Source organism: Pocillopora damicornis, chromosome 3 (genome assembly GCF_964200805.1).
Source record: "Pocillopora damicornis chromosome 3, jaPocDami1.2, whole genome shotgun sequence".
Classification (NCBI taxonomy): domain Eukaryota; kingdom Metazoa; phylum Cnidaria; class Anthozoa; order Scleractinia; family Pocilloporidae; genus Pocillopora; species Pocillopora damicornis.
The window spans coordinates 3186784-3208344 of NC_142672.1; the positions used below are offsets into that span (position 1 = coordinate 3186784).

At 38.5% G+C, this 21561-nt stretch overlaps 1 protein-coding gene across 3 annotated transcripts; it reads left to right on the top strand.

The window, feature by feature from the left end:
* Positions 1-604: 604 nt before the first annotated feature.
* LOC113664161 (uncharacterized) lies at positions 605-19945 on the top strand. Of its 3 annotated transcripts, XM_089200962.1 has the most exons (5): positions 1817-1939; positions 4393-4574; positions 17909-18107; positions 18409-18530; positions 19079-19945. In XM_089200962.1, exons 2-5 carry the CDS (start codon positions 4416-4418, stop codon positions 19262-19264), a joined length of 666 nt encoding a protein of 221 aa, XP_089057088.1. In that variant the 5' UTR covers positions 1817-1939; positions 4393-4415; the 3' UTR covers positions 19265-19945. The 3 variants fall into 3 exon arrangements, with proteins under 3 accessions (XP_089057089.1, XP_089057088.1, XP_027035553.2); XM_089200963.1 differs by lacking the exons at positions 1817-1939; positions 4393-4574 and adding an exon at positions 605-812; XM_027179752.2 differs by lacking the exon at positions 1817-1939 and having other exon boundaries at positions 4256-4574.
* Positions 19946-21561: the final 1616 nt, after the last annotated feature.

Below are 21561 nucleotides of genomic sequence, written 5' to 3' on the forward strand. Positions count from 1 at the left end.
TAATTCCACAACAGATTAATTTAGGGTGCTTGCCATTCAACCGACCCGTTCAGTTGGGAATTTAATGCATAACCATTTTAAGAGAAAGGTCAGCCAGGTTTCTTCCAGACCCCCCCCTCCTCCCCCCCCCTCTTTTTCTGAGCGCAACGTCACACTTAATCCACTTTGGAGGGTAGAAAAGTCTGTTTGATGGTGATCCATACTGGTGACGCATAAAATCAAGGTTAGTCTAAACACAGTGTTTAAACATTTTTCTTCAGTAACAACCAAATACAGTGTAAACAATGTTTTAGGAAAAGGAAGGAAGAACTTTTAAGTGTTCCGTCTTTTTTTTGGCTCCGCGTTCTGAGACCAAGTTATCGAAACAAAATCACAAAACGAAATTATTTGTTAATTGGTTAATGACTGGTGTGTACGGGTTGAATTGGTGACTGCGCTTGTTATTTCTCTCTACTAAATATAAACGTATGAAATCCATGAATCGATTACGAGGGGGGCGGAAACCCCATAGGCAAGGTTATCCGGTTTTAGAAAGAAAGGAAGTAGAGAGGAGATGAAACCAGGGCATGTTCATGTTTTATCAAGGGATCTTATGGAGAGAGCGGGAATTTGTTGCATAACACAACACTGTCGGGATTCCAAAATGGAAGTTTATGTCGCGGCTTGAAAGAATTTGAAGACATGAAAAGGCGAGCCAGGGAAATTCATCGATGAATTCTCTTCGCAAGCTGCTTTTATGTATGAGTTTTGTAAACAACAGTGATGGTAAAGGAAGCTTAAAACAGCAGAAATCGCAAACAGACGCGGAGGATGTGAGTAAGGTTTACTGATTTTACGTGTGAAATGTTCATATTTCGAAACATTTATCGTTGTTATTCAACCATATTTCGTTCTCCATGTAAACTCCAACTAAGAGATGATTCGAAGGGGCGAATTTATTGAACGTTCACACTGACCCAGAGGTAATCAAAACGCATCTGACCGAAACACGTGGCGGTTTAAGACGATTATGTTCACTTTGATGATGGTTCAACTAAAAGGCAAAGTTATAATAATAAATACAATGGTTCACTTCTAAGAAAAATTGACGAACAGGATCAAAGGAAATGACTAAAAACTTACAGCTGTTTCCTCCTATTGGTGTGAACGCGTAGATTTAAATCACAGATGATTTGAACAGAAACTCAATGTTATTAAAGCGAACGTTGAAACAGTATACTGAAAACGAGAACTAAGAAATCTTGTAAAACGAAACACGTGATGATGAACGAGTTAAATTTTACATCAAGTATAACGCAGTAGGGTAAAGGTCATGCACGTTTGAATCTTACACCCTATACTACTCTTTATAACGTGTTCAAATTTTCGACGGTTCCTCTAGTAACTTAACACAAAGCGTGACGCTTTACTTGAATTAATCGTTGGCTTCTTCTCGAGACGTGACGTTTGAGCGCCTGTCGTACAGGCAGTGGTGGGATGAAATCTCAGCTAAAACTCGACGAAATGGCTTGAAATCGTTACCAAAGAACAAAACTAACACAAACAACACTATCTGAAGGTTAGAGCTGAGTTACAGAGCAGATCCTTAACTCCCGTTCAAGGCCATATAATATTACCCTCTGATAGAGAGCTTGGGCACCTTGTGGGCTGGTAACCTTCCTCTCACGTGCAAGCTGCCCACTGGTATCATATCTATGCGGGTATTGATGTCGTTGTAGTGTTAGGCTGGGTTATTGCATGGTCTGACAAAATTCAGCAAAATAGCAGGAAGTTTGCGAGAGGAAAGTCTCACAACGAATCGTGAACGACCGCCAACGAGACTAGTTCGAGTACTGATACAATAATAACACAAACCCATGCAGAAAAGTTGGCTCCACATCTCTTTCATCTCCCCTGTCCAGATCGCGATCACGGAAAGAAGCCGTCAGGATAAATCGAGGTGAGAATTTATTAGCTCCACCTCTAACAAATTCAAGGTTCTTTTTGCTATATTGTGCAAGTGGCGCAGTATTTTTCCAAGCTCTTCAGGAGGCGTGGAACAATACGGTCAAAGATCATAACATTCGCTCGTTTTATATGTCAAACCATCGAATTAGGATTTATTTTTCCCCTTTTATTCGTTATTTTATTAGTGTTTAATCATGTGGCGTCTAATTTTTGAAATACAACCTACATTTGAGAATCTCATCGATCATGAAAGACGAAGACACTAGCAACAACTCAAACGAAACCATCCAACCGTTCAGTCTTTGTGACCACCAATAACATGTCTATGGCGTTAAAAAGTTCGTTGCATAAAAAGTCAAGCCTACAAAACGGAGAAAAAAAAATCATAGTCTTGACGGTTCGGGTATTCATTTTGTTGTTCCCTTTTCCATCGATATATTTGCCCTGTTCTACAGTGTAAAACAATCGCAAATTTTAAGCGTTCCTTGTGGTAAATTGTGTAATAATGGAATATCAATAGCAATATACTACCAATATTACAATTAAGCACGAACTGTCTCAAGAACATTAAGTCAACGTTGAGTTTGTTGATTTCCAGTCAATACAAAGAAATTTTCTTGAAGATTGAAGAGAATGAAAAGGATATGAAAGAACTGACTACAAAGGATACAGTTTCTATTTATAGTGCGCAAAGTAATTTGTGTTGGCATTTTGATCCGAATATTAAATTTCACCGTCGTTCAAAAGTCTTGCATATCCCTGAGATAATGGATAACAAAACCGACTTCTCGCTTTTGATTCAAAATTTCGATCGATAAGTAGTTCTTCACGATAGCCTTATTACTTGCACAAAAATTTCATTCCACTTGTTTAATATTTCAGACTCAGATGCGTAGAAAATTTTATTTTCATCTGCCAAACACTTTTTTTAGAAACCTCTTTACATTTCACGGTTTTATGTCACATGTCAACACACTCCCAGGAGGGCGTCACCAGATCGTGATTTAAACACAACACGAGTGTTACGCTTAATATTCCCCTAATAAGCTCATGAACGGCTAACAGGTTAACATTCATCATTTTTTTCTCTCTACTTTGCAAAGGAACCGTCAATGCAAGTCGTGCGGTATTCCTGCACAACTTGCTCCGTCGGTTCTCGCTGCAATGGGTATTTGTATAAACACACGAAAGCGTTGTCCATTCGTCACTACGACGACGATGCCCGTGACTAAAAATAGCGTTAGACAATAGCAGTCCGCGAGATTGTCTTTTATATTTTCCGCAAATCGAACGGTTTGATTTCAGAAATATAAATTCATTTCGGAAATTATCCCTTCTCCTTGCAGAGACTTTCCCTTCGACGACGTTGCTTGTGATTAAAAGTGGTCTCAAAATAATTCAACATGCCCATTGTTTTTTTTTTCTCCAAGTTCAACCCCTCTCCGCGCTTTCGGGGTTTGAATGTTGTGTTTCGAATTTCCTGCAGTAAGATAGCAAAGACTCTTACAATAATAAAAGTTTATAATCTTTGATCTCTGTTTCTTTTTTTTCTCCCGTACTCACAATTACTTTAACCTGTTTTGCATCGTTCAAGATTCCATGGTTTGATTATCTCCTAATCAACGCTTAGGTAATACAAGTAAAATTGTAACACAATAAGAAATTTTCTTAACGCAATTAGTAAACTTTGTAACGGCCAGCATGATTCTAATAACTCTGGAAGCTGAGTTTGGCATCGATCATATTGAGAAAGTTCAGCATCGATGAGGGGTGAAACTGTAATGAACGAGTTACCAGAAACCGGATCCTTGCGGTTGTGCACTGATTTTAGGGATTGTGTCGAAAACGTGAAAAAGCTGTTCTATGCTTCCTTATTTACTCACGGTTTATTCACTTGATTTAACGCTTTTACTACAACGCTTCGGTTAACTCCTACTCAAAACTTTCGGCTTATTCGAAAGAAACACACACGTGGATCAGTGCCATAAATGGGGCGATGAAACATGTGCCGCATACATGTTTGTTTGGTTATGGATAGATCGACGAAATCACTTATAAATGTCAATCAAATTAGGAATAATTAACGTATCGTACAGTTTCCAACACTCTCCCCATATGACTTGGGAACAAGACATATGCAAATGAAACTGACTCTATAACAGAACAAGAAATAAGTATGAAAACAGTGTTTCTTTGCTAACAACATTCAAGTGTCTTGCTCTACAATGTCCTCTATTCGCTGACGTGCTGCCACAGCAGCATCTCGTCGCGGCCGGAACTCCATTGCGGTTAAGTTCAAAGGTGTGTCATTGCAAAGTGTAAGGTTTCGATCGCACGACAATTCTAGTGGGTAAAGATGTTGGATTGGGCGTTCCATGAATCCTGTGCCTGCTCTTACTTTCGCTGCTCTTAATTTCGCTGCCCTAACAACGCCATCTCTTCCAGTGAACAATTCCTCTACTACCCCCATGGGCCACTCGGTTTCGCTCATCAGACTTAATGATAACAACATCTCCTACGCACAAGCTGTTAGGTTTGGTGTTGTGTTTCTCCTCTACGTCCGACCCGCAAACGATCACTGGTCCGTATCTTGGCAAAGTCATTGGCGCCGATTATCAAGTGAGCAGGTAAATGAGCTTTTGTATCACTAATCTCCATTGCAACACCTCTTAGGTAAGGGTGATTGTTTAAGAGATCAGAATACCTTGAGTTATCTAAGGTCAAAAGTTCCCCATTTTCGATTTCCGATTTTCGTGACATTTACGTTAAGTGTAAAATCTCCAGTCACAGAACGCATGACAACTTCAAAGACTTGCACAGATCTGGTTTCAACGCCTGGCATTGCTTTAGCTTTCATTAAATTGATCGCTGTCGACGAAGTATAGGAATGGCTGGCGCCACTGTCCAACAGGGATCTAAATTTATATCCGCCCATGGTTATAACCAGGACCGGATGAATAACACTGGAATCTCCTATTAAATTTGCAGTTGTACCTGGTTCTCGTCTTTCCTTCTTGTAACATATCGAAGTGTGGTGCTTCCCATTGCAAATTCTTCGAGTATTTCTGCTCTGACAATCGCTGGCTCGGTGTTTGGCACTGGTGCAATTGAAGCACAAGCTCTTATCGGCATGTATTTTCTTCGTTTCTTCGATGCTTTGGACATTATAACAGTTCATTGCCTTATGTTGTTTGCTACAACAATAAAGACACGCCCCCGGGCTCGCCCTCGACTGGTTTCCAGTTTCATGGTGTTTGGCAAGAAATGCTCTGGACTGATCTCGACGGAAATTTGAGCTCTTTGATATCGGTTCGTTGAAAATGGGATTATTAATTGTCCATTTCTACAGCGCTTCTAAGAATTCCACAAAAGTCCATTCGCACCAATTATCATCTATCGTGGTAATTCGTTCTTTATCACATCAAGCTTGTCGAAGGTAAATCGAACCGCGGCGTCCAATTTGGATAAACTTTTCAATGTTCGCAGTGACTCTACGTTGAACAGTAGTACTTCACAATTCACATATCTTCCTTACGTTTCTCTCGCGCAAGGTTGGTAGCTCCAAAGCTAGGAAAATGGTGAAAAGTCTCTCTTTAGTACGATTATAAGATGGCCACTTACACGCCAATCAATTCCAAAAATGAAATCCTGGCTGAAGATACGACACTTTCAAATTCTCTTGTAGCATGATTGATTTTGGGTTTGGTTCAGTTGATTCAAAGTTGTTCAGTTTGATGTTTTAATTCTCTTTGAGGTCTCAGTCTCAAGTTTTTATCCAAAGACATGCAAGTCATGGTCTTTGAAATATGCTCTTTAAATTACTTCACACGCATTATTTTAACAAACATTTGCTAAAAGAGGCAACTTGTGATGAAATGTCTCTTGTACTATTGATTGATCATATCATATGAATACATACATGGAAATGTGTGTGTGCAAATACCTTAGAATAGATAAGTTAAAGGTTAAAAAAAAATTGTAAGTAACAAAGTAAACAACATTATTTTACCCCAACGGAGTCTCACAGACACCATGTGTTGAACTGTAAATGTTTAATAAAACCTAATGTTTTGATATTGGTCAATTTTATCCTTAAACAAAGTAATACCTGCAAACATAATGTAAAAAAGTACTTGGTGGTTCAAAGATCATAATATGCTGTTCTCTTAATGTAAAGGGTCCTTTACCAAAACTTTTGAAACATCACTTTAACAATTAAATTATATTTGAGGTTGTAATGAAGTTTTGGAAGATCTGACATAGTGTTTTTTGTTGTTTTTTTACTTGCTAAATGGAAATGGGTGTTGAAGTGACAGTTAACTACTAACTGGTTTGAATGGCTTTTGTCTTTCATCCCTTCCTCTTGTGCTCTTGTAAATATTTATTGCGGGCAGTGTCAGTGGTGTCCTGCCCTTGTATATGGGAATATGAAATTCTCTTTAAGTCTGGTGGTCTATTTTGGAGGTCCTCCCGTCTTAGCATACTGTTGCATTTGCATAACAAATACTGCTGAAGTGGCTAATAGATGATGCTGATAATGACGACTTACTGCATACTTTTCATTGACATGCAGTCAACAAGGATTTCTCTAAGGGTAATTTTAAGGAATTGAAACCAAGAATCACCCCCTCTCCCCCTGGCCATAATTAATGCCCATATTAAGGTGGAAGGGTTAATGATGCTCTGTCAACAATTTTTCACTGACATCAAACACTTGGTATCTCCTCTGAAGTCTTAATTTATCCTTGGATTACAGGTTTGTAGTTGAACACAAGAGATGTGATGGTCAATTTTTATTCAATTTTCATAATAAAGTACCGTAGAAATATAAACAGCTGAAGTGTGATAAATAAGCTTGCTTTTCACAAAAAGATTACTACACTCAATTTCCTTGTGATTTTTTTTAATGATCCTTATTACACAAAAGTATGGCTACTTAAAAAATGAAACCAAAGATCATACACTTCTCCTTCTGAGATGGATGTCTCACTTAGGTATGTTGATTAGAATTACTAATTTGGTGAAGTGGATATATAATGAAAATATTAATACTAATTATGAAAATAATAAAGATGAAAATAAGTCTTTATTTGTCATTGGATAAAATGACATATCCTGCGTTAGAATACGGTTCTAAAATACACCCTCAAAATGGCCAAAAAGCGAGCCAAAATCAGCTCGCCATATAACCACCTAAAGTATCACTTTACTAAATCATACTTAAATATTAGCCGATTTACAAAAGAAGATATAAATCGCCACATGAGATAAGCTTACTTCAGTTTCTATGGTTGCCGCCGGTGAGGGGAAATCAGGAAAAAATAAATTTATACAAGGCTGCGGAAAAGTTAGAGAATTTCCTTCGGAGTAAGGGAAGATTTGCATCTTTAAAAGAAGTCAGGGAGAATAGAAATTTCAAGTTAATTTGAGGTTGTTTATCACGTGTTGGCCTTCGTCATGATGGAAGATGGTGACACTTTCCTTTTTGTGATGTCGATGTTACTCATGTACATTGTGAAGTGCAGTTGACTGATTCTTGACCAGCATGTCCTTTCCTTTTGTCATGTAAGTTCAAGTTGGTTTGTGAATACTCTTTTTCTTCTGTTTATTATTGTTCTGTAACAATTTAGACTAAAAGGTGTTGCATTGGTAGAATACTGCCTCATGAAATTGAATGACCAGCAGACGTTGGGTTTCCAAGAGAATCAATCCTCTTTCCATGTTACTGAAGGCTTAATCGGTTGATGTAACCTTGCTGAAAGCATTGATTTATGGGTTGGTTGTGAAGGGAGGTTGGAGGTTATAATCAGGACTCGTTTGTGAATTTGTTAATTGAGTTGGTCGAAGAAATTGTACGATTGTCAGGGAAAAGTCACGATAAAGGCAGGGAAATTAAAACAGCTGTGACTTTTGTATGTCCTTAATTCTGATGAAAGAATTAAAACCTAGCGAGTATAGAAATTTTTTTACGAAACGAATGAAAGGAAAAACATCTTTTTTCTCTTTTTGAGACGCTTTTGTTTGCAGCATCCATTTACTAACTCTTAAGAGTAGCAAAGTAGTTAAACATAATTTAAAATTGAAGACGTGGGTTAAAAAGTAAATAGCTCAGTCATATAATTATACTTATAAAATGATGGAAGAATTTGTAAATGACAATTTATGGCAGTGCCATATTAGTCTTTTATTAAGAAAACAATCAGATTCACCTTCAATTCTTCCATATTCATCTACTTTTTCTAAGTGGTGATTGAGGTCTCTTCACTCTGTCGGTCGCTATAATGCATAATTTTCTTCAGGTTCTCCATCTAGCTTTCCTTTACCATCCTTTGCTCTTGTTCCCTTGTGTTTTTTTTTAATTTATTTGTTAGCCCTCCTAGTTCTAGCAACTAGAATCAGTGGTGTACTAAACATTCTACGCCCTTCTCAAGGCAGAGAGGTAAACTCAAGGGTCAAATTTTGCCGAGGCTTTAATTTTCCGCCAATACCTTGACGGAACGTCTTATTGTAGGAAAGCTGCCTGATTCCTCTCCTTTATTTTCTATGATTTCGCTTTCCAACTTGCTTTCCTACTCGTCAAGTATATGCCTATGTTGGTTTAAGTGCAACGCTGGTATGGATCTGTGATATACTTATGACGCCAATAAAGGCTGTAGATGGACGAGACAAGTCTCTTACGGCCATAGAAGAGTAACAGATTCATCGGGGCACCACTTAAAAAGCCGACGCAAATTTTTCCTGAAAACAAGAAATTTTCCTCATTCTTAGGAGTTACACGTAGGCCATCAGATTCTTCTTTATCAGACAACGAATTAACTGATAATGGTTTACGGTCGCCTTTGGTTGGAACGAATCCTTTTTAGGAGACAAATTTTCAATGTTTTCCTGCTCATCTCGAGGGCTCATACTAGAGCCAGAAATTGTTGCCTCGTATTGTATTGATTCTGTCTGGATGTGCTGGCTTCTTTGCGTATGACCGCCAAATGTGAGGTGTAATGAACTCCACCCTTCTTTCCAGACTCTAGCATTCTTTCTATTACTCCTGAAGCTAACTGTTCTTTGATAACTCAGTCGTACTCTCTTTACGCTTCTGGATCATTTCTAAGCTTTTTGATCGGAGCTTTCATACGCGACAAACTCAACTCGTAATTACCATCTAAGATGTCACGCCCCGCCTTCTATGGCAGCTCAACGGAATACCGATTTCCGTTAAACGTTTCTAATTCCCAATGAACCTGAACATCCTCCTCTAATTTTCCCGAAATAATACTGTCTCTTCTTACGAGATTTACAATGACTGCTCGCTCTCTCTCTCTCTGTTGACTGACTAGACTCTAAAGGACCAGAAACTGTGTTTCTATGGCTACTGGCTCACACATACCTTCACGGGTTACATTGCCTGTTTGAAAGAACATCTATCTCCAACTGCTCTTTGTGTTGGAAAACATCAGAGAGTCATATGTTCGCAAAGTGAGGGTAATTCTCACGCATTAATTCCAGCAGTTCGTTCTGTACTCTCGAGATTTCAGGGACTACAAAGACTTCGATGTAAATTGTGTTTCCTCTCCCTACTGTGGTCAAATACATCCAATCACCTCCCTGAGATTTGAACCCGCCGCCCGCTGGCCAAAGGTGTTGACAGCGAGAATTTCGGAGAATTTCTAAACTGAAACCTTTAGCCACGCGCGACGTAACGAAAGACCTATGACTTTCTGTGTCAAAAATCATTATAATTCGCGCATTTCCCTTCCCCGCTATTTGGGCTTGTGCAGTTTGTAAAACGACGCTTTTACATGTTTCAACATGCGTGTTATTCCCAACTGACTCTCCAGTACTGTGATTACCCAAATTTTCTGACTTTCCCCTTCCCTTAAGGAGTCGGCACTACAAAGACACGAATGGTCTTTTCCCTTAAAAAATAATAACTTACAAATCACGTTCGTTTTACAGTCCCTAGAAAGATGTCCCTTACGAATACAATTAAAACATCTACCAAATGTAACTAATGATTGCTTACGCTCATGGACATTCTTGACTTTCTTGCATTCCTCATGGTTGTGTCCTCACAGACAAAAGTCACAGTTAATTTGCTTTCCAGTGTGCATGGGGCTTGATGCTCTTGCAGTTCCACGGAGGGGCTGGGCGATGACGGCGGCGGTTCATTCGGCAAATTTGTGGCTAGCAGTTTCCCGATGGGGGACAATCGCAACTTCACCTCAAACCGCAGTTTGTTGGTGTCGTGTACCACTATGGACATATCTTCCTCAGTCGACTCGTCATCCGCTTCCATCAATGTAAGGATCTGGTTGCTCAGTGTAGTTACTTTCTCCAGTTGTTCTCGGAGCGCTTCCTTTTATCGTTCGATTTCGTTCTTGATGTCTTCAGTATAGTTCTTGAGGCACTTGTTCACTTCGGAAAAGGCGTAGCTCAGATAACCCTTGTAACCTGCTCTTGACTTCTTTTTGTTCTTAAGTTGAGTCATCTTCGTTTACTATCTTCGTTCTCTATCTTCGTTCGCAATCTTCGTTCACTATCCGACTCGAGGGACCAGATTTTGGAGAATTTCCCACTTGCGTTACTAAGAATTCCGCACACGCTGGTTCAGTAATCCTGGACTGTATACTTTCACTTGATTCAGGCTTTACTGTCGACAATTCAGCATTACACGTACCGTTCTACGATCTATCTAATCTATTACAATTTAATATTAGGGGTACAAAAATTATTACATTTATTAGCTAAGGATATCCACACCCAGATACACGATTCCGTGTGGGATTCAAGACTTACACACGTTCTACAACGATTCGTGGATACTAATTTCCTATCAAATATGGCTTTACTTGACAATCATGCCTCTATGTTCCTACGCGCTTAAACGCCCTGGAAGTACCTAATTTAATACATCACTGTTCGCAGAACTAATTAGATTATCCTATGCCGCTCCCTATTACATGCTACTTTTAATTGTCACGTTATTACCTATTTTATTTTATTAACGTAACGTTATTACCGTTATGTCCCTATTACATGCTACTTTTAATTGTTCACGTTAACACGTGAACTTTAATATATTTTAGAAGAATAATAGTTTGAGTTCTCTGATAAATGATACTTAGTCAATCTAGCTTTTACATAGTAATACCTCTTTTTGCGATTGTTCTTGGCGATGGTGTTCAGACGACAGCCGAGGTTTTTTGGAAGGTCGATGGGAGAAAAATATCGTTGGAACGGCATTCTCCTTCTGCTTGTACTTCGCTTGTTCCTCCTCTTTCTTCTCGATTCGTTTTTCTTTGGATAAATTGGGTGTTAGTGAGAAGCCCCTAAAATTAGGAACAAAGGTGAAGACAGACCTGTGCGAACTCCTCATGTGGCTTTTGTGGTCGCGTCGCATTATCGCCTCCAAATTTGTATTTTGCTTTCACAAGCGTGTCTTTGAGGGGTTTTCCTTTTTTGTAAGAGATGATAGGAAGTTCTCCCCATTGAATTAAAAGGAATTTTCTTTCAGGATTAAACCAAGCATTTCCCTGAGGTAGTGCGTCGGGATCGGTACGTTATGGTTGTATGGTTGTGGATCTTTTCGTATATATAAATACTATATTCGTTCCTTCCTCTTGAGGTATATTTCTGTACAAGCAAGAAACGTCCATTGATACTAGAATAGTATCTTTGCCTATCTTTGTTTTTTTTTTCCTAAGAAATTGATAAAAGCAGTGGTATCCTTCATAGAGGGTACCCAATAGGGTTTCTTCAGTTCTGTGATCCGACTAAATTTTAGAAGTTTACAACTTTTTACGCAAATAACGTACGCTAGTCACGGTAACGACTTCCTTCATAACAAGGAAGATAAAGAAAAATCAACTGAACACAATTCTGCTGTTGAAGCGAATACTTCTTCTCAAGCGGGAACCTCTTCCGAGGTGAAGATCAGCCTCTCGTTCGAAAGATGGAATGTCACCATCATCACTCGGGGAATCGTACTCCATCTTCATCTTTGTCTTATTTCCTGCTGTTTTCTTGTTGCTCCTCGACGTCAAAGCGTTCGAGGCTGACCGGTTTGCCCGACTGAATATCTCTCTGATACAACTGTACGACAGGGGAGTTCCAGCTCTTGCCATCGTTGTTTCTTGTATGACAGAGCGCTGACGAACTGCTGCAACAAATGTTGACGCCCAGTCCCTCATCTCCTCTATGCTCTGTGGCGCCATCCGCACAGGTGGTAATGGTTGAATTGTTGGTATGACCGACAGGATCATGGCACATTCGGAGACAAATATTACGCTGCCCAATGGGCTGTCCTGTTCAAGCTTTCTTTGGCTGCATTTCCAAAGTTTCTCGCGCAATATAACACCGCGAAAAGTTTATCTTTGTGATGTACATCCGAGTGAATATTCTTCACGTCCAGTGTCATGCAACTCAACAGGTTAGGAGCGTCATATTGGTATAATTTTTAGACATGTTGGAGTCTTTCCAAGGCCGTTAAGCATTTCAATTGACGCAGCAGTCTTAGATGACACGTTACTCTGTAGGCCATTCAGGATTTCGGTAAATTGGCGACTTCGCTGCTGATATAATTTTCATTCTCGTGCAATAACTGAAAAGTGTCGCAGAACAGCCCGGCGGCCTCCCGAGTGCTAGAGAGCCTGTGAACCTGGTGCTTTTCATGGACTGAGAAGATCAATTTCGTCATAAATTCTCGTCAACGGACATCCCGGTTCTCGGCTCGTTTAAATGATTATTTCCCGAATCCCGCTCCTTAAAATCGCCGATTTCTGTGTCCCGTTCATAATAGCAATCCCGCATCTCGCTCCCTTCTTACTTTAAATTCCTGGATCCCGGCCTTTATATAAGCCTAATCCCGCATCCCGAAAAACCCATTGGGGACCCTCTTCATATCGGACTGTTGCAATTGCGCGATAGGCTGGAGTAACATCTCCACAAAAGATGATATTCTCTCAGTAGGGCTATCACAACGTGGGATTAAAGGTCTACCGACCGGTATAGGGTCGGTGTAGGTTTGTGTATTTTCGTGGGCGTATAGAATATTGGTGTTCTAGCTGATTGGCAGTTTGTGAAAGCTATTTCTAAGTCATGTCATCAATTTGTTTTCCTCGATGCATTTGTTTAAATGTTTATTAACCCTTTCCTGCGTGTTTTTTTTTTACTATCGGTAGCCTGAGAGGTTTGTAGTGAACTCTGTTGTCGAGTTGCACTTTGGCTTCTTCTATTTTTTCCATCTCATTCATGATGACTGTTGTGGTACCTTTGTCTACTTTTTTGAAGTTAAAAGCAGAGCTGTTTTTCAACTCTTTTAGAGCTGTGATCTCATTGCGTGAAAAATTATTTTTTAGTTTAGTTACAGTAATCTCTGCAAGTTGTGCTCTGACATTTTCCAAGTAGCTCTTAAGTGCAATAGAAGGCTGAACCGGTGGCATCTAGTTTGATTTAACATGAAACGGATGTGGTTCTTTGTTTTGTCCGTGAAAGATGTATTGGAAGCGCATTCGTCTTGCGAATTGTTCAAAACCTCGCAAGAGTTGTTGCATTCGTTTGTCACGGGTGTTTGGTTAAATTTGAGACCCTTTGATAGCACGTCTACGTGACCGTCAGCACGTTAATAGTTTGAGAGATTTTTTAGCAAATTTTAAATTTGTCTCCCTTTCTTGGCTGAAAGCCTACATTTTGAAGTGTTTCTACGCTCTTTGCGTCTTGTGCTTTTTGTTCTGCTCCGCTGTTGTTAAAGCCAGCCTTTATAGAATCAGAGAACAAACTGTTTTACTTCCCATCTCTTTTATTTGCAAGGGTATAAATTAACTCTTTAAGGTCAGAAATATCATTCCTTAATTCGGTTATTTTATAACTGCTTTTTACAATGTTCGCCAAGTGCTTTCCTTTGAGCGGTTGCCTATTTACATGTTTGTTCTTAGGAGCCGAGAGTTCGTAGTTAGCTCTTTTTCTTTGGCTCTCGAGCCTTCTTTTGTGAAAACTAGTCAAGACATCAACTAAGCCTTGTTGAGCTTGTTGTTTTATTTCTTTTACTTCTCTATCGAAGATCATGTCCGGTGTGATATTTGGCTTCGCCAAATACTGCAAAGAGATCGGACAAGTGCGATTTGCTAAATGTTTCTCAAGTTTTTCGATAGATTGTTCCGCTTTGGCTATTTTAGCCCCCACAACGTTTAGATCTGTACATTTTCTCTTTAAACCTATCTTTGGAAGGAATTTGTTTTGGTGGGCAGCACATTGAATCTTTAAAATAGACGTCTGAAAGATTACCTTGGCCACTGAAGTACTTGAGTAAGCCATGGTTGCGTATTATTGTCGGAACGTGGGAAACAATTTCCTGCTTTTGGGTTTTTGGAAGCCAGTTTGAGTTGTTTTCATAATTTTCAAGATTAGGGATATTCCCTTTACCTTCTCAAACTTCGTCTTTTAATGTTTAAATTTGAGAAATCTGGAGAGAGAATTTTGTGAACGGTGTTGTGGGCTTTTCAAGGCGCGCTCGCATTAAAATTTGTCTGTTTCGGGGGTTATGAATAACAAATGAAGTCTGGGCATTTTTCGCAATGTTGTGCATCTTTCTTATCTAGACAGAGATTATGTTAAGGACCGTTTGCCGGCCATTGATGGGTCTGTTATTCCTAGCCCTTTATTCGGGTGTAATTGGCTGTTTGCTTATCTTTCTCGATCCTTTCGTTTATACTCCATTTAAAATCATCCAGGAGCTCATTGTTAATGGTATACAGCACACTTGCAGAAAAATAACAAAGAGGGAAAGGGATAAGCGTGCTCCGCATCGAGAGAAATCGAAATTTCGTTTATACTAATAAGAGTTTCTCTTTACAGATGTATTTTGGAGGTATTCGTTGTGGAAGCGATAACGTTCCTAATTATGTAATGGGAAAGCAGTGACTTTGATATAGCTGTTACTTAAGCATTTGGAGAGGGCAAGCCGGAGAACAGAAACTGATATCAGGAAACGCATTGAGGAGTTCGCACTCTTCTGGCATCCTGATACGTTCCTTCCTGGTTTTGACAAAAAAATACTGCTGTATCATTCTGACTAGATTTCACTCCCATAATTTCATGAGTAATTCTCCTTACCATTTGCCATATAATTTGTGTGATGTTAGTTTGGAGAATTTGGAATTGGATCAACCAATAATCCCCTTATAGATATTTTTCTTTATTCTCATTACTTATCTGCTTGACATCGTACTGATAATGTAAGGAGAAATTCTGGCTAGGTCACTAGTGGGACTTACAGGGTTAAAGGAGGTTTATCATTCGTGACGCTTAAAAAAATTTGGCTCAATTATTCCAAGTCCATCATTCACAATTTGTGCCTATGTTATTCCTGAACTGCCTCCTGGCCTCGTTTATTTTTTTTCGTTTTATTTGTGTATTTCGAAGTCTGCTTTAACTAATGGTAACTTTAATAAAGCTAAATAATGAAGTAAATCAGAATACAAAGAGATCCCATAATTACTGAACAAGCAAACCAAATAATGCATACTACAAACTGAAAATAGCCTCTCTGAAATTTAATTAAATAGAATCTGTCTCAATTTAGCTAAATCTGTTATCTGTGCCATAAACACTGACTGAGTGGAGGGCCAAACGGGAAAATAATTGGCTCGAAGTCATGCGCTTGGTTCGTATGTCACGTACGAAAGCCAAATAATTTCCCCTTCAGCCCGACTTATCTCAGTCAATAAGCATTTTATCATATGTCAACTGACTAAGCTTAAAAAAATTCGAAAAGTTTGTTTCAACTAAATAGGACGCATGCGACTGGTGCGCGCGGGTAAACCACAAAATAGATTCTTGACCAGGGGCTTAATGATAAGGCAAAAACAACTCCGAGCGGTAACTTTGAAAAAAAACCTTGGTAATTTGATAATGTTACAAGTCTCGGAGGGAGATTGAATGGAGACTGAATTTTTTTTAGGATTGGTTTTTGAGGTGCATTTTGTGATGCGAGACATTCCAACCGCATGTAGACAAGTAATTGATTTCTCAATTCTAGAACAAAATTTCCTAGTGAGGGGGCATTATAATTGTGGGAGGAAATTTTGTGGGCAAAATAGTTGATTTAACGTCCCACCGCCACGCTTTCGACTCCCATCGGGTATGGAACTGATACGAACCGCTCGTCGAGGACGCCAGCACATCTGAGGCTTAAAAAGATGACTATATATCGTAGAAGTAGTGAATTGTAGAAATTGAAGCTAACTGGGTTAGGCTGAAGATAGAACAGTTTAATTATCAGTTTAACTCAATGGTAGTAACGGAGGTTTGTTTATCCTCATGATGCTACGAGTTCAGAGACTGTTATGCCGGAAGTCACACATGCATCCTCCGGAAAGGAATTTAGCACCCGTTCTTAATGGAGGGAGAGAAAGAAAACAGTCGGAACAACACAACCCACGTCGATTTGGGTTTGGAGGGGAGTATTGTGGTCTTTTTGGCCGTCGGCGAAAAACTTATCAGCCTAACATATTTCTCGTTTTTGATCGATGTGATAATCATTTCTGTAAAAATTAATCCATGGACCCTAAGACATGACAATTTGTGCGACCTGTTTTACTTAAGGAAGGAAACCCTGGAGTTTAAAACCCAAACTGTAAAATGCGAGGAAAAATTCAAAGAATTCCTTGAAGTAGCGTCCAGTTGTCTTTTTCACGTGTGAGTTCTCCATTTTCTCTCCCACGCACGTTTGAATAGAATGTTAATATTTGTTGAACGATTCGCCTAATGCGAGTCAAACATTTCAGTTAATAAACACTTCAGTTATGCATCTGAGTTCAGATCGGATGCACAGATCACACGATCGACCAAGTATGTAGAAAAGGAGGAACAAATTCAGCAAAATCAATAACAGCAATGCCGAAACAAGAATAAATACAAAAAAGGAAGCAACATCTGTCAGTCCAAGGCGTAATTTTCCTTTCTACAGCAAAAGTGGTCGGCGTCTCAACGCTCACCTATAAAGCAGGCATTAGTGATAAATTATTTCCGGTAAGGCGTTAAAAATATCTTAAGCTCAATTCAAGTGATATAAAATAAGTGGTTTATCGTGTTTACTAGGGAGACAGCGGCATAGCTTTCATGCTTTTTTCTTTTTGTGGTACATTTTTGGTACATTTTTGCCCTTGAGGACCGAGCACACAATCGACGAATTTTTGTCAGATGGAAAACAACTTTTATTTAAGGTTGATAATTTCGAATGCGATTTTTTTTCCTATTTTACGTTTAAATCAAGAAAGTTACTTTAATGTAAAAAAAGCTCTTGGGTTGAAATAAAGAGTAATAACCTTGCTATATCCGTGCCAATAATTAAGACTTTTTTGGTAAACTTTTCTGAGATAGCTTTTACGGAAGTGGCAAATTTCTATGAGACATTAAATTCTTTAGCAGTTACATGTTTGGTATTTCAAAAGCGAATGAAATGGTATAAAAGAACGAGCTGGTGTAAAAGAAGCTATTCCGACTCCAACTTGGATTGATCTTACTAAAACTACTTATATAGAGAGAAAGAGATCTGACAACATGGAATTTAGAGATATTTTTGTGGTAAGTGTGAAGTCAGTATCATTACTTACTTTTAACAAAGGAAGGTTCTTTTTCACGTCAACTGTTTTTAGTTTAACTTTTAAATTTTGTTTTCGTCTTCTCACATAATGAAATTTGTGGCCAAGGAAATTCATAGCTGCTTCAGTTTTCAAACACACCAGCTAAGCTTTTTTGCGTATTGATTTTGAAGACTCAGTGAGTTTGCGAAACTTTCCGAATTCGATCGGCCAATTGTTACCGTACAATCTAGTAATTTAGCTATCATCTACCAATGTTAAAAAAAAGGTTTAAATAAGACACGGTGTGATGAAAACTTATGAGACGAGGATTAAGGTGGAAGGGTCACTTCCAAACATGATTAATTTTTTCTTTCTTTCTCACATAGACTGCTATTGTCTGTTTGTTGGTTCATGTGGAATTTGGCGAGTCAAACACACGCAAAGATAGGAACATTTATTCGGCTCTCTGTCGAACGTCTCTTCTTACAACTAGTGGCTGCCTTCTGAAGATTCAAAGTTGCTCAGTTGGTGCGACTACGTGTAAAGTAAAAGTTCGTGGTACTCTTACGACAGATCCGGCAACGAGTGAGTGAGGAGCGACACCAGCAAAATCTTTGATATGCTTAAATATTTTAGACTTTAAACCGCCTAAAAATACAAGCTAAAGCATATTTTGAAAGCATGGTTAGAAAAGAAAACCTCTTAAGTTTAAAAGAAGGATTAAATTTAATATGAAATTTGTCAGGGAGTGGGTGGTCATCTGGTAACTTACAGAATCGTAAATCCCAAATAGTTGTAATGGACAATAAACAACCTCACATTGAACGTAATATATTAAATGCATGTAAAGCTGTTTTTCTAATCAAAGTTGTTATTTCTTTTTTAGGATTTACCATTGTTACTGTTACGGCACAAGATGGAACAGTAGGAAAGTGCATTGAATTCACCACAGCTAGCCAAGTTAAATATGCTTTGAAGGTCGACACTACGACTAATATAATTTTTGAGGTGAGTAGATACTACGTGACTGACACAAGACAGAGCTGACGCTGTAGATCTGTGTAACCCGTTATAGTAAAACTGACTGTGAAACACAGAAAAGCTGTTTGTACGGAATAAACAAGCTTAATTGGCAGACTTTGGAAATGTTTGCTTTTTTTTCCACATTTATGCTCATATCTGAATAAAGCTATAGCTTAATTGATCAGATAGTCATTTAGCGAAGAGGCGTGTTATCTTTTTCACTTTACTCAATTTTGCAAGCGATTCTCGTGCTAATGTTTCGGTTGAAATCCTCTTCTGGGTTATAGGTGGAGTTTTTTTAGTTGTCCTCTTAGTAGAAGACATTTCAATACAGAAACACTCACATGTAGTACCCAAGTAGTTAAAAAAGTAAATAAAAATGTAACCTTTAGCCTCTTTAGCACGGAACTCCAAAATTTGCAGCGATCTCGTTCAGTCTCTGCTGGCCTAAGCAAAGAGGCATGAAATGCTGGTGCCTTTTGCACTATTACGAAATATTGCCATTGACTCTTATTTGTTTTTTGCATTCACAGAAACAGCACAATGGCTGTGATAACGGAATCCCTGATGACTTCATTTTCAAAGAAGCGAGAAAAATCCCTCGCCATTTCACATATACACACAATGCGAAGTGTCTTGGTACAAACATCGATGGCGCCTTGTCCTTAATGAATATTAATGATAAAAGATGTAGGTACCGTCTTTTTAAGTGGACTTGAATTTAAAAAAGATATATACTTTTAACCGATACTTTGCCTGTCTAATGCCCTATTCGCACCAGCAAAACACGTTTAGTTAAACCAGTTTTAACTAATCAAAAGCCAGCTACTAGAAGTTGGAGGTTTAAATTTTTCATAGGATTCCAGTAATCACTAGCTTTTATTTCTTTTATGCGTGTTTGTGCTAAAATTTGAAGTCAGCAAAAATCATTTTTGGCAGCTTCTATCAAGAAAACGATTTCAAATATTTGTCGATAAATCAGCTTTAAAACGCTTGCAACCATGAAAGCTTCGGTGTGAATGGGTCATAAGATTGTAGCGCAAGATGACAGTGGAACACTAATTAATCCTGATGGAAAAACTTTATACAGAATGCAAAGCTTTCTCTCTTATTTTTTCTGTTGTTGTTATTGATGATTTCTTAAACATTTCCTGTAAGTTTCCTAGCGACTTATGTTTTCGTTAGTATCTAGTTTATATGCACATTGACAAGACAACCATAGTATCAAAAGTGAAAACAATTATTATGCAACTTATTGATCGATCATAGGTAGTCGGATTTCTTCCCTTACTGGTCTTGAATTGAAACTGAAACTGAAAACTGAGCTTTTATTTACGATGTTAACCAGCCTTAAGCTGAGTTTAAAAATGCTTGCAATAAAAATTTAATTAAATCTCGTACAGTTCGTAGTTTTCCGGCTATGTGTTGTAATCACCAAGAGATTTGCGGAACGGGGGCACCTCTAAAACGCTATAAAACTTTTCGGTTTTGACACAAAAAATTCCTTTGTAACAACGATCTCAGAACTAAAGTTGCAGTTAACTTTTAAAAAATTTCTACGAAAACGGAAATCTCCCCTTCCCATAACAGAGTGGTGCCCAACTCATCAAAATTTATCAAACACAAATTCGACTTTCTAACTTGAAGGCCACGCCGTCAAATGAGTTAGCGAGTCTAAGTAATGTTGGTGGTAAGAATTAGCATATTAAATGAAAGTAACATTCTCCAAGGCGCAAATTGACTATTTAGTGGAGCGTAATCATTGTGGAGAATGAGTGCAATCGATGAACAATTCATGTAACCTTCATCCAGAAATGGCCATTGAATTAATTTCCAGCCGGAAAATCTGAGGTGAGATCCAAAAGGAAGTTTCGCTGGATCAATTTTCAAGAACGACGGCAGCTATGCTTTCAAGGGTTTATCTACAATTGGGCCATTTGGCTGCCTCTTATTTAAAAGACACGTTAAGTTATGGACTCGTGAGAGAGTTTTTTCAACCACTTGCTTCGTCACGAATACTCGAGTTTGACCGATTCTCACTAATTAACACTACAAGATTTATTGAAGAGAAACCTATGGGCAACAGTAATTAACTACATGTCTCACTTCCTTGATTTATCAATTGATGCTCAATAATAGAAAAATGATTACAATAGTGAAAAAATTATTAAGGTTTCGGGAAAATATGTAGGTCTAACTCGTGGATTTTCCATCATCCTCTTCCTTTAATCCACGGATTGACTTGAAACTCGTAGAGCGGGGTTTTACACAAAGTTTAGCCGTTGTTTTACCGACCGCGTTTTAAGCCATCTTCAATGTAGCCGAACCTTACATCTGAACACTTATTTTTTTGAACAGTGCGGTCGAGAGGGCCTAAACCTTTTAGTGAAAGTACATTGATTTAATTAAATCAAACCTCTTATAGAGGTTCCTTGTGGCCCACTGCTTGCGTAAAACCGCAATTTGGGTTAGACCTCGTGGATGATAACCGGCCCTTAAGAGTCAATCCATATTGAGCGGGTAGCTTAAGAGTTTTGACTGCTTTAATGTTATCTTCATTTCACACACATTATCTATCACAAGGTACTGGTTTAAAAGAAAATTTTTGTCAGGGTTGTGATTTGCTCTTTTGCGTTCGTTTTTGCTATACATCAGCTTTTACAAAGACATCGCTCGCAGCGATGTTGTTGATTAATCAGATAATTTTATAAAAGTTCCAAATAAATTTGGGCTCAGACCAAGGAGATCTAAGTGAGGTTTCGTCCAGGGGTGCCTAAACCTTGTTCCTTGGAAGTAAATTCGGTTCTCATCTATCGGAAGGTCACTAATACGAATCAAAGGGCTCTTGGAGCCAGCTCATTCATGTTATGGATTAAGTTTGCATAGATTTCTTGGACTTGCGGAATATAGGTACAGTTGAATTCGGTTTATGTGAACTTTCAAGGCTTTTGGAATAAATTTTTTTATTCTTGTGCAGTTGTGTGATAAGAAAACTTGTGCATTCGTCGTGATGGAA

Bases quoted from the DNA above. Each gene is read 5' to 3' on its own strand.
- LOC113664161 (XM_027179752.2), top strand. From the start codon at position 4,323: ATGAATCCTGTGCCTGCTCTTACTTTCGCTGCTCTTAATTTCGCTGCC. The intron at 4,575-17,908 runs GTAAATGAGCTT...TTTCTCACATAG, and splicing joins GCCGATTATCAAGTGAGCAG to ACTGCTATTGTCTGTTTGTT. The intron at 18,108-18,408 runs GTGAGTGAGGAG...TTTCTTTTTTAG, and splicing joins TACGACAGATCCGGCAACGA to GATTTACCATTGTTACTGTT.